At 46.7% G+C, this 14,021-nt stretch overlaps 1 protein-coding gene across 1 annotated transcript in view; it reads right to left on the reverse strand.

Moving 5' to 3' along the window:
* Positions 1-14,021, reverse strand: part of PDE11A (phosphodiesterase 11A) — a 163,192-nt gene that overhangs the window by 78,283 nt on the left and 70,888 nt on the right. The window contains exons 9-10 of the mRNA XM_035112278.3: positions 11,700-11,792; positions 10,428-10,478 (exon numbers count right to left, since the gene is read on the reverse strand). Coding sequence (XP_034968169.3) covers positions 10,428-10,478; positions 11,700-11,792 — 144 coding nt within the window. The remainder of the gene's footprint in view (positions 1-10,427; positions 10,479-11,699; positions 11,793-14,021) is intronic.

Consider the following 14,021-nt stretch of genomic DNA (forward strand, 5'->3'; position numbering starts at 1 on the left):
CTGGCATGCGACGCCTCTCCCTATGGCATCGGCGCTGTCCTGGGACACCAACTCCCGGATGGAAGAGAGGTGCCGGTGGCATACTTCTCCCAGACGCTTGCTGCAGCCGAACGAAACTACTCACAGATTGACAAGGAGGGTCTGGCAATCGTGAAGGGCGTAAAAAAATTCCATGATTTCTTGTACGGGCGGCCCTTTACCATAGTGACTGACCACAAGCCGTTGCTTGGCCTGTTTGCCCCCGAGAAGCAGACCCCCCAAGTGTTGTCTCCACGTGTCCTCAGGTGGTCAATTTTCCTTGCCGGCTACCAGTATGCACTAATCCACCGCCCTGGGAAGGCGATGGGCCACGCAGACGCACTCAGCAGGCTACCACTACCAGAAACAGGCCCCGACCCAGCGCCTGCGCAAGAGGTTATGACCCTGGAGCTGCTTCCCGACCGACCCATTCAGGCACAAGAAGTTGCGCACCATTCCACAAAAGATAGGGTCATCTCCCGGGTCCTGGACTGGGTGTGGCGAGGATGGCCCAGCAGCAGCCCCGGGCCAGAATTCGCTGGCTACACAAACCGCAAACATGAACTGTCGGCCCACAAGGGGTGCCTGTTATGGGGAAGCAGGGTTGTTGTTCCCCAACCCCTCCGCAAAAGGGTCCTCACAGCCCTACACGAGACACACCCAGGGGTAGTGAGGATGAAGGCCCTTGCCAGGAGTTATGTGTGGTGGCCGGGGATTGACAGAGAGATAGAGGCCTGGGTCCAACACTGCCAGACCTGCCAAGAATCCCGCCCGGATCCCCCAAGGGCCCCAGTCCAGCCCTGGGAGTCCGCCCGACATCCATGGTCACGCTTGCACGTGGACTTCGCTGGCCCCTTCCAGGGAAAAACATTCTTCATAGTGGTGGATTCCTACACCAAATGGCTGGAGGTCGCACTGGTACCGTCCACTTCTACGGCGGCAGCCATCCGGGTACTACGTAAGCTGTTTGCAACCCACGGGCTCCCTGACACCCTCGTCTCGGACAATGGAACCGCATTCACGTCAGAGGAGTTCCAGACCTTCACAGCGCAGAACGCCATCCGCCACATCCGCTCAGCACCATTCCACCCTGCCACCAATGGCCAAGCGGAGCGCATGGTGCGGACCACCAAGGACAGCCTCCGCCGCATAACACAAGGGGACTGGGAATACCGCCTTGCCGCATTTCTTCTAGCACAGCACAGCACCCCAAGCACAACGACGGGCCGGAGCCCAGCTGAACTACTCATGGGCCGGCGCCTTGCAACTAGACTGGACCGACTTCACCCCGACAGAGCTCAGGATGAGGTAGTGGTGGGGAAAGGCAGGAACCCCCGGACATTTGTGGCCCAGGACCCAGTGTATGCAAAGAATTTTGGGGCAGGCCCAGCATGGGTACCCGCCACAGTCACCAAGGTGACCGGTCCCGTGTCGTACGAGGTACTAACGGAAGGGGGGCAATGTTGGCGCCGCCACTGCGACCAGCTACGGCGACGATTCCCAGGAGGAACCCGGGAGGAGAGCGGGACAGAGGGGTCCCAAGGGGACAGCAGGGCAGTGAGGCCTGTAGAGCGAGAGGGGTGGGCAGGGGAAGCAGAAGCAGTAGGCACAGAGGGGCGCCCCGAGGCTGGAAGGACACCGGAACCAGAGTCACAACCTAGTGGTTCAGTGGCGCCAGACCAGACAGCCCCGGCACAGCCAGCAGCCTCGGAACACGAGCCAGAACCAGAACCCCTGACCAAGGAACACCCCAGGCCACAACGCACACGGAGGCGGCCAGCAGACCTTGGGGACTACGAATGCAACTTCCCGGGCAGGACTGGAACTTAGAGGGGAGGGGTGTTATGTACTGAGCTGAATCCTAGAACAATAGGATTCAGAATCAGCGGGAGCTACCCAATCCAACTCCAGGTGGAAGTGAATCCGCAACCTGATTGGCCTGCTGGAGCAGCCAATCAGGCGGCTGGCAGAAGTGAATCTGCTACCTGATTGGCCTGTAGGAGCAGCCAATCAGGCTGCAGGCAGAAGTCAATCCACAATATAATTGGCCCACAGGTGTAGCCCTGAAGTAGCCAATCACGCAAGGCCCATTGTGTAAATAATGTATATAAGCAGATGGTTTTGGGAAAAGAGCCATTCGTCTTCTCTTCTTCTCCTTGATGAATATGAGCTGAATAAAGAGCATGAAATTCACTCTCGACTCCGAGTATATTTCAGCTGGAAAACAGCACACAGATGTGAGCTTTCAAACTGCGTGAATGGGAAGAAAGGGTGTTGGTCAGGCTGGCTTACACCTTTTCCTCTCAACAACAGAGAATGGCCTGAAGGTTGAGTGAAGACCCAAAACGCTTCATTCCTTTTTGCAAGATCTAACTCCTGCATCAGTTGGGAAAGCCATATCGGGATCACTGTAATAATTGCAGGGACCATATGAAAAAATGTGTAGAATTGGAACACATCTAGCGGGACCATGTGTGAATTAGGGAAATGTGTATTTGTGTGTGTGGGGGGAGAATATGTATGCTCCATGTGTACCCTTCTTGGGGCTGGACAGCTGAAGCTTGCCCCTTGCGTACATGTGTGCACATGGAACTGCAGTGTGTTGGCTTCATTGGTGGAGGGTTTAAAATATATGTATACATATTTATGCACGAATACATGCATCTTTCTAGACTGCCTTTCTATTTATTACATGCCCAAGAGTGGCAGAAGGCAGGCTACATTTGTTCCTACAAACCCTTAAGATGTCATTCTGCACAGTATCTCCTCTCTACCCAAATAACAAAAATAATTCCTCGGTGACACAAAAATACAGAATCTCTTCCTTCATTCTTATCTTTTCATTGCGTCTTTTCCTAACACAAACGGCAACGCACATTTTACTGGCTTCCCACAGTTCATCATTTGATGAAGTGGAGATTTATTTATTTATTATAACGAAGCAAAGCTACCTCACACTCATGACCTGAGAAAAATAGCCTCGCACATGCCATCCCCGAGATTGACTGAGTATGGTTAAACCACTGAGCCTAGGGCTTGCTGATCAGAAGGTCGGCGGTTAGAATCCCTGTGACGGGGTGAGCTCCCGTTGCTCGGTCCCAGCTCCTGCCAACCTAGCAGTTCGAAAGCATGTCAAAATGCAAGTAGATAAATAGGAGCCGCTACAGTGGGAAGGTAAACGGCATTTCCATGTGCTGCTCTGGTTTGCCAGAAGCGGCTTTGTCATGCTGGCCACATGACCTGGAAGCTATACGCCGGCTCCCTCGGCCAATAATGCGAGATGAGCGCGCAACCCCAGAGTCGGTCACGACTGGACCTAATGGTCAGGGGTCCCTTTACCTTTACCAGTTTCCTATCAGATATTAAGGGTAGAACTAGGTGTCATCATAAGAGACACTGAGCTGCCTCCGCTCCATATTCTTCTGCCTCTATTCTTAGCAACATCTACTACAGGGGTCAGCAAACTTTTTCAGCAGGGGGCCGATCCACTGTCCCTCAGACCTTTGGGGTGGGCGTCAAACGATATTTTGAAGGGGGGGAAAATGAACAAATTCCTATGCCCCACAAATAACCCAGAGATGCATTTTAAATAAAAGCACACATTCTGCTCATGTAAAAACACTAAGCAGCCCCCACAAATAACCCAGAGATGCATTTTAAATAAAAGGACACATTCTACTCATGTAAAAACACGCTGATTCCCGGACCATGCGCGGGCCGGATTGAGAAGGCAATTGGGAAACATCTGGCCCCCAGGCCTTAGTTTGCCTACCCATAATCTATTATAAACATGTGTGATGTGATGAGAACATGCTGAACGCCCCCACACTGGCTGCAGCCAATGATGAGAGGCAGGAGTAGGGAAAACAACCAGTGATCTGGGTGTGAGCCAGATGTGGGGGCTATAAATGAGATGCTGCCAGGAAGGCGAGGGGGGGAGGGAAGAAACAGTGTTTCCCAAACTTGGGTCTCCAGGTGTTTTTGGACTACAATTCCCATAATCCATCACCACTGGTCCTGCTAGCTAGGGATGATGGGAGCTGTAGTCCAAAAACAGCCAAAGACCCACATTTGGGAAATCCTGCTCCAGACTCTTGTCATGCTTAATATTACTAATACTTAAAAGCTATTTATATGCTATTAATTCTGCATAGAATTTCTCTGGATGAATTAATGGTTAGAAATTTCTACATGGCAACATGGGTGTAGGCAGGGGGGCAGGAGGGGGCAGCTGCCCCCCCCTAGAAGCAAAAAATTATTGTATTTTACAGACCATAACCAGCACTTTTCCCCTCCAAAAACTAAAGTGGAAAGGGCTTTGCTTTAGCGAGAGCAGCTCTCCACTTGCTGGGGTGGGGGTGGGAACACAGCTGTAACAAAAATACATCAAATAAATAAAGCAAAGTGGCTACCGGTACTTAAGCAGTTAAGACAATGGAGCAGAAAATCCCTTCAGGCAAGGTTTGATAGCTGACCAATTCACCCTATTGTTCTTCAGTGGTAGTTGTTAATGAGCATTCAGGGATTGCATTAAGAGTTCTATTGGCGATTTAATGAGGGTGCATTGACTAAGGTGGCTCTGCAAGGCTAAAAGGAAATGAATAAGAAAAGGGGGGGCTGTAGCTTTTGATAGACACAGTGATGTTTATAAAAAGCAGAGGTGTTCCAGTCTGCCCCTCCTCCTGCATCTGTATACTGTAAATCAGGGGTGGCCACCTCCCAAGACTCTGATCTACTCACAGAGTTAAAAACTGGGAGTGATCTACCCCCTTTTGGGGGGTTCAGGTCAAAGCTGTTGAGTTTTTTTAAGGAAGGGAAGCCCTGTTTTTTTGAGTTTAGGTCAAACTTGTTGAGCTTCTTTTAGGAGGAAGGGAGGCCCATTTTTGTTTAGGGTTTCAGGTCATAGTTCAGCTTTTTTTAGGGAGGAGGAAAATTTTGGGTGAGCTTTTTTTAGGGGTGCCAGTGATCTAGCAGTGATGTACCACATACATCCAGTGATCTACTGGTAGATCACAGTCTACCTGTTGGACGTGCCTGCTGTAAATCAAGCAGAGAGAAAGCTGCTTGCAAGGCTCCTGTACAGGCGTACCAGTATCTTCCTCTTGCTGCAGAGTTCCAGCATCACAGCGTCACCCAGAGGCACCCACAAATGTGAGTTATCCCTCTCTCTATTTCTTCCTTCCTTCCCTCCCTCTTCCGTCCTTAATAAAATACGGGGGGGGGGGCAGATAAGCCCCACATAGAAAGCCCATCAACATGGGGGGGGTGACTCTTTAAAATACAGTATTTACCAGTAATTGGGGGGGCACCTAGGCCTCTAGGAGTTGGCTGCTATGCCTAGGACAATTCAAGAAAGCAGATTGATGCATATGCTATGGTAATATATCAATAGAATCATGGAATTGTAGTCGGAAGGGACCACAAGGGTCATCTAGTCCAACCCCCTGCAATGCAGGATCTTTTTCCCAAGGTGGGGCTTGAACCCATGACATGGTTGAAATATTATGCTGATATGCAGCAACACCTCGGAGCTGTCGTGACTGCGGCCGTGCCTTCCCTCGCCCTCGCCCGCCCTGCCACCCCCTCTCGCCTGCCCGACCCTCCCGTCCTCTTACTGCAGAGTTCCAGCATCACAGCATCACCCAGAGGCACCCACAAATATGAGTTATCCCTCTCTCTATTTCTTCCTTCCTTCCCTCTTCCATCCTTAATAAAATACGGGGGGGGCAGAAAAGCCCCACATAGAAAGCCCATCAACATGGGGGTGGGTGACTCTTTAAAATACAGTACAGTCGTACCTCGGGTTGCGAACACCTCGGGTTACGAACAACCCGGGTTACGAACTTCGCAAACCCGGAAGTATTTTCGCCGTGCGCGCGTGCGCAGAAGCGCCGCATACCTTTGCGCATGCGGAAAGCGCAAAAATAGCGGAAATAGCGCTTTGCGCATGCGCAAAGCGGCGGTTCGGGCCCTTTTCGGGTTACGAACTTTTCGGGTTACGAACTGCGACCCGGAACGGATCGCGTTCGTAACCCGAGGTACCACTGTATTTACCAGTAATTGGGGGGGGGAGATGCACCTAGGCCTCTAGGAGTTGGCTGCTATGCCTAGGAGTAGGACATTTCAAGAAAGCAGAATGATGCATATGCTATGGCTATATATCAATAGAATCATAGAATTGTAGTCGGAAGGGACCACAATGGTCATCTAGTCCAACCCCCTGCAATGCAGGAATTTTTTCCTAAGGTGGGGCTTGAACCTACAACATGGTTGAAATATTATGCTGATATGCAGCAACGCCTTGGAGCCGTCGTGTCTGCGGCCGTGCCTTCCCTCGCCCTTGCCCGCCCTGTCACCCCCTCTCGCCTGCCCGACCCTCCCTTCCTCTCCAGCCAAGCAGGGTAGCCGCCGATGCTGCCAGCCCCAGAAGCACAAGGTGGCCGCTGCCACTGCCGCCGCCACGATATCATCAGGCCAGCTGGCCCTGTAGCCCCGCCCACGTTCCCCCTTTGGGCCCCGCCCCTGAACGACCATGGCTTGCCCCCCCCTAGTTTTGATCCTGGCTACGCCCCTGCATGGCAAGTCAAGAGTTGAACAGAAGAATGAATAATTTTACCTCCTTCTCTAAATAATGCAACATTCCCTAACATAGGATGTTCCCAATTTTCCTGGGTTTTTCTTTAAGCATCATTTAATGATTAGACAACAGCTGTTTAGGCTCCGCAACAGATGTAATGGTAAAGAAGAAATAAAAAAATAGCTGCATAATGTACAGTACTTGTAAGCCGAACTGCAACAAAACAGAACTGCAACACCCCTTTCAGTATGGGAGTCTTGTGTGTCAATATTATTGACTTTTTCCTTCACATCATTAATTCTTTAAGCCTAAACTTGCCAACATATTGACTAATAGAAACAGAAATTGCTAATACTAGAAAGGGGAAAATGCCAGTGATGGGTCTTTGCTTTTTTGGTTTCTTTGCACTTATATTTAGCATACTAATACTAGGAATAAAACAATGCTGACCTTTTTGGCGGGGTGTGTGAAAAATAATTTAAAGCCATTTTCAAAGCATGCTGGAGATTCAAAGAAATTGTGTTGCGCTCTACACTCCTGAGTCACAGAATCCTGACTTTCCTCACTGTGCAAGCTTTAGAGTTACACCAGTTTTCCCCTTTTGCAGTGAAAAGCGACATTCCAGTGGAATGAAGTTTTTCAGCGAAAGCGCAAGACTCTCCAGGTAGCGGGGGGGGGGTTGGGTTGTCTCTACGAAATTGTGATCCTTTCACCTTGTATGGCAAAGGACTTCCCAACAACTGCACTGTGGAAGTGTCTCTTTTACAAGAGAATTACCCAACCAAAAAAAATTCCTTCTTTGAAAGGGCAACTGAAACTGTAAAGGCAGGAATGTTGTTGTTGTTTAGTTGTTTACCCGACTCTTCGTGACCGTAAAGGCAGGAATCCACAGTGCTATTTACAACAATCCTTTTGCTTAAGAGGAGGCGTCTGTGCCTCAGTGGCAAAGCATCTCAAGTTTCAGGTTCAATCCCCAGCATCTCCTATTTGAAACCCTGGGCAACAGCTGCCAGTCAGTGTAAACAACAATGGGTTAGATGGACCAATGGTCTCATTGGTCATTTCCTATGTTGCTTGCCAGATGAGTTGGTAACTACCACTGCAGGCGCCTTTTAAAGTTTCTGCTGTTGCTTTAAAGGAAGTGAACATTTTTGCTCCAATTGTGTGCCTCCCCAATGATAACCAAAACAAGCAATCACACCAGGCAAATGGGTCTACTAAAAGGGACCTTGCACTTCAACAGACTCTTACGTATTGTCATGAATTTGTGGGTGCTGGGCACCCTAAATTCTTAGGTCCGGTAGGTGTTAGAATTTAATGAATGCTTCAGATGTTAAAACCGGGAAATAGATATCCTATTGAAGATATCTCCATTTACGGTTATTGTTTAAGCAAAGGTCAGCCAAAGTAACAAAGCAGAACTGCTATTAATATTGCAGTCTGAATCAAAGATTTCATAAAACAAGTGATTCGTTATTTTCTGCTATAGGGTTCTCCTGAGTGCTGTTTGCCTACAAAAAGGAGTATCTTACAAAGCTATCAATAATGTAATACAGCTATTAAATATTGATCTCTTGCACAGCTTTCCCAGCTGCACAATCAGTTTAGGTTTGTATTTTTTTAAAAAAAACCCTGTAAATTACACATCAATAGAGAAAAGTTTACATATTATTTTTGGAAAGGAGTTCAGATGCATCTTTTTTCCTCCCTGGAAAGTTTTTGAACACTTGTTCTAAAAGAAATTTATGTGCTTCCTGCAAGCTTCCTTTTCTAGAGAGCTATGTGGCGACTTTCGTTGTGTGGGCTCTCCTTCTGTCCTTTCTGTTATGCTCATAAAAGAGTGCTTGTAAGGAACGTTAAGGGGTTTTGAACATCCGCCTGGAGAAATGCCTACAGCCTGGCTATACAGATATTAATGCCAGCTGTGTGACTGTAGCTGATGGATTAGGGGTGCTGTGGCATCATTTTGTTTGTGTGTTACGACAGAGGATGTGTGCATTGAGGAGTCTAGTGCCCCCAACTAGGAGCCACTGGCCCCCAACATCTGTGGGTGTGGGTGTCATCACCGACTGTCTCTGGTTGGTGGGCAATAGAGTGTTTCAAATATCAACAACCTCAGATATGCAGATGACACAACCTTGATGGCAGAAAGCGAGGAATTAAAGAACCTTTTAATGAGGGTGAAAGAGGAGAGCGCAAAATATGGTCTGAAGCTCAACATCAAAAAAACCAAGATCATGGCCACTGGTCCCATCACCTCCTGGCAAATAGAAGGGGAAGAAATGGAGGCAGTGAGAGATTTTACCTTCTTGGGCTCCTTGATCACTGCAGATGGTGACAGCAGTCACGAAATTAAAAGACGCCTGCTTCTTGGGAGAAAAGCAATGACAAACCTAGACAGCATCTTAAAAAGCAGAGACATCACCTTGCCGACAAAGGTCCGTATAGTTAAAGCTATGGTTTTCCCAGTAGTGATGTATGGAAGTGAGAGCTGGACCATAAAGAAGGCTGATCGCCGAAGAATTGATGCTTTTGAATTATGGTGCTGGAGGAGACTCTTGAGAGTCCCATGGACTGCTAGAAGATCAAACCTATCCATTCTTAAGGAAATCAGCCCTGAGTGCTCCCTGGAAGGACAGATCGTGAAGCTGAGGCTCCAATACTTTGGCCACCTCATGAGAAGAGAAGAATCCTTGGAAAAGACCCTGATGTTGGGAAAGATTGAGGGCACTAGGAGAAGGGGACGTCAGAGGACAAGATGGTTGGACAGTGTTCTCGAAGCTACGAACATGAGTTTGACCAAACTGCGGGAGGCAGTGCAAGACAGGAGTGCCTGGCGTGCTATGGTCCATGGGGTCACGAAGAGTCGGACACGACTAAACGACTAAACAACAAAAAAGAGTGTTTCAAGGCCACTTTACACTTTTTTGCATTTTCTGGTTGTGTGTTTTCCCTGTCACCTCCTGAGCTGAGGACACAAGAGATACAGCAGCTGTTCCACCAGCAGAGCAGCAACACATCTCCTTCTCTCTCCACATAACTGGAGTATATGATTTCTCTTTAAAATTAATAAATAATGAAACAATCCACAATGAGAAACCTCCTGTGGACAGACTTTTAGGGCTTCATTAGCTGCAATGATATAAACATTTCTAGTGAAACCCATGGATTCAATCTTCCACCGATATCCTGCTCAAACTTCCCATTATTTTCACACGTGCAAATTAGTACAGTATATGTTTGCATTCATTCATTCATTCAGCCAGCTTCCTCTTTGTCTCACTTTAGGAAATTGTTTAAAGCTCGTTTTCCTCTCTTGCATTTCTTTCTTGATATAAGTTAGTAATGATATTCTTTGACTCATTTTCCTCCCCTTACTTTCTCTCCCCACATCCACAATGCTTTTTCCTAGTGTCTTTCGAATCTGTGATGCTGAAAGCAGGGATTTATCTTCTTTAAAAAATGTTGTACATATTAGCCACTTTTATTCATGATGTTGAATAGTCACTAAGGCGGAAATATTGGACAACAGGGAGGTAGAATTAAGGGGGGAGGGGAGATAACAATTCAGAGTCCTAAATTAAAAGAACAGAGAATGATCCTGACATGAGTATTCATATGATCACAAAAATGGCAGAGAGAGACAATTACAAGAATTTTATTATAGGCTGCAAGTTTCCACAGAGAAGATCAGAAATTAGTACTGAAACAGATTTACAGTGCCACAAAAAATTAAATCTTTCCCCACAATTCTGCTTATTTTTGTTGGCTATTTTATTTTTTAAAACCTCTATGCAGCCCCTTTCCAGGAAGTAAAAGGTTGATGGGTTACCTTAAATTTGTCCACTTCTGCCTTTGAACATGTCGCATGGTAAGACAGCACCTGACCCAGAACAAATTAGGAGGGGAGGGGGAGAAATTAGGAGTGAGAAGCTGAAATGAAATAGGAGCTTTAAGCAGTCTCTGAAAGGACTATTAAAATTATTTATTAATATTTATGCATCACTATAGAGTATATGTAAGATATTACATCAAAGGTCATCAATTCTACCTGCAGCATTTACCTCCTAGATAATTTCTCAGGAAATGGTATTTCAGAAATACTGTAATGCCGCAAACAATGTTATTGTTCTGACATGAAGAAAAATAATCCAAAGGAAAATAATTATGGGCTGAACCCAAGTGTGCACAGGAAGAAGGGAGTACTGGTGGAAATAGACACCACCCCCCCAATGTGTATTCAGAATCAAGTACAACTAATTCCACCCTTGTGTTGTTGTTGTTGTTTGTTTTTTTAAACCAAATTGTGATGGTTTTTCATCATTGCCTTCATCAATATTCAGATAAGAGTGTGATCAATCTTTATGTTCTAATAGAGCAGTATCTTAACAATTGATCAATTATATTTTTCTCTGCTGAAATGATTTTTCAGTTACAGAGCCTTTATTTTGTACACGGATGAGCCTTAAACACACTTTTGACTGTGATTATATACACAGCCATGGCGTGGACAGAATACAGTATACATTTGCATGCAGCTGCAATAGTTTTCAAATGTTTATTACAACTCATCCCCTGCTTGAGCTTTTCCAGTCAGTGGGAAAGCAGCATGCCCATTCTTATGAACAACTTTTAAGCTACTATAAGATGTCTGATTCCCCATTGCTTATGCCACAGCTGTCTAGAATTTTAAGCTTTCTTATGGTGTACATTGGAATACGATGAAATCACAGATCTGGGTAAGAACATAGAGTCCTGCTGGATCAGGACAATGGCCCATTTAGTGCAGCATCCTGTTCTCACAGTGGCCAGCCAGGTGCCCATGGGTACTTTTCAGTCATGATAAGATAGCCTAGATCTGAACTGACCAAGTTCAATGGAGACATTCAGGTCCTTGGAAAACACATCACCAAAATTGGATAGGAAACAGAACAAAACTTATGTTGCTCTTACATTGAGGTGCATGGGGAGCTAGGCGATAAATTAAAGTAGAAATGCATGCATCTTATTTCTACGGCAGGAAGGACTAAAAATCTATTAAACAAAATAAATATATTAATTCTTCCCCCTAGTAAATGTTAAGTTGATTTACAGTGATACTCACATCAAGAGCCACAGATTGTTTTGCCCAGGATTTATTCACTTGGTCATACATTATTGTATTGTTGATGCCCAAGCCACAAAATATGACAAAAGCCTAGGAAAATAAATAAAAATAAACAAAAATTTGTAACACGTCATCTCCAGAGATCAACATTAGTTTACTTGTTAAGAAGTTCTTTAAACACACTGTTCTCTGGGAACCTGAGCCAGCTTGTTAAACATAGGGCAAAATAGCCATGACACCAACACAATGGTATTGTTAGCACATTATGTTAAGCTATAGCTTATTTCTGTTGTCTGAACAACACCTAAATCCAGCCCAGGAGCAGATGAACCACAGACGAATAGCAATGTGGAAACATGTTTTTTTGTTGGCTTGCAAAATGGTGGTTACTTTTAACTATGGTTTGGAATTATGTCCACTTCAACCCAGACACTTGTCAAGCTATCGAGGCAAATGGCAAAGGATGGAAGAAAACAAAACAAACTTTGCTTCTACAAGAAAACAGTTTTAAGAACCTTTAAGTTTAGATGGGACTCTGGGTGGTTTATTACATTGTGCATGCAATTGTTATATTTTCCTGAGAAGAGGGATTGTGAGAAATTGTAGCCAACTATAACTAGCAAGCTTAGGGCTAGTTAACATATGAAGGGGTTAAGATCACAGAACTGTATTTTCAGACACAGCTAAGTCATGTTCTCACCTGGAAGGAAGGTAAGTTTCCTTCTTTGTTCATTCTCCTTTCACCCTGTGAACTCAGTGAGATAGGATGTGCCTGAGCTTGCTCACTACAAGCTCAGAATGCATGCTTACTTATAGTTATTACACTATATTTTGTATGCCAAGATTTCTGCCTGTGTTTACTTGCTGCTGTGTGGAATAATGCATGAATCTGACCTTTGGAGTTTGTAAGTAAAGCATGTAAACTTACTAAGCATTTAAACTTACTTGTTCATTGCAAGAGGGAAAGCACTGTAAGCAACTAGAATTAAAAAGGTCTAACATTCCCACTGTGCGGCATGATTCTGTGTTTTAAAACTCTGCTGATGGGTCTCTTTCTCTCTCTCTCTTACAAGAGCTTACTTGTCCTGCGTTTGCGCGGACAGGCGGAGTCCCCCAAATCCCCAGGCGACCCCCTAAGCGGAATAAAGATGCAAGGCAACGTGCTATGGGATTCAAATTGGCCACAACTTTATTAAGATTCAGATGTAGGGAGACCTTGGCTCAGGCATTGGGCGTTATCCTTCCCAGTCCCCAGCTGGGGTTCTGGGAGGCTTCGGGGTTATCCACATGTATGGGGGTTGGGGCTGGCTCTGGAGAACATATGTTCAAGCAGAGAGAGCCCCCCCCCCCGTTTGCTGCCGCTGGAAGGGGGAAGCGATGGCGCCTAATGGTATGGTCACACTTCCCCCAATACCCCCATCTTGTTGCTGCAAGGGGGTGAGGTCTCCGCCTCATGCCCCTCCCTCTAGGAAAGTCGCCAAAGAATTCCGCCCAAGGCCTGAAACCGCCAAAGTTGTGACGTATTGCTACGGGAAAGGCAAAACCTGCCAATGCAGGAAAAATCCTTTCCGGCCCTTCAACAGCGACCTTGACGTAGCAGCGCCTGTGAACCTGTAGAGAAAAGGTTAACCTGCAAGAGAAACATGAATGAGGGTGTGGAGGGTGGGAGAAGCTCTGGAACCAACTGGTGCTTGGAGGTAAGATTCAAATTCTATTGTGAGCTAGAAAGTCCCTCCCCTTACCTGGCCATCCCTGGCAACACCTCCCCAGGCAGGATTAGACGCTAGGCTGGGGTAGGCAGAGACCCCTGGCATCCTACCTGGGAAGGCGGTGCCAGCCCCGAACTACCAGGAAGTCACCCTATGGGATCAGGGGGCTGCGCGCGACCATGCAAAGGTCGCCTCACGTTTGATGTGGGGAGCGGTCATTCTGGATGTGGGCATTCAGCACATTCTTTTATCGATTACCCCACACAGGTGATCTATAGGTTCCCCCTCCCCCAAGAGAAACAAGATATGGGTTAGTGTTATGTATAAATTCACTTCTAGCCTGTGGAATTCTGTCCGTATTATGTGAGATAGTTGAGAACTACCCATTAGTCTAAAATATGGTTACCAGACATCCCCGGTTCCTGGGGACAGCCCCCAGATTTACCAATCTGTCCCCAGGAAAAAAATCCATCCCCAGAATGTCCCCAGATTAATCATATGCCTGGGGACTTCCAGAGCCCAAAGCAATCATCCGCTACAGCGCCAGAGAGGGTCTCCTCGGGAGCCGGAGGTGCAGCTGGGCTTTGCTGCAACTCTCCCGCCTATCAGC

This window comes from Zootoca vivipara, chromosome 1 (assembly GCF_965207765.1).
Source record: "Zootoca vivipara chromosome 1, rZooViv2.hap1.1, whole genome shotgun sequence".
NCBI classification, from domain to species: Eukaryota; Metazoa; Chordata; class Lepidosauria; order Squamata; family Lacertidae; genus Zootoca; species Zootoca vivipara.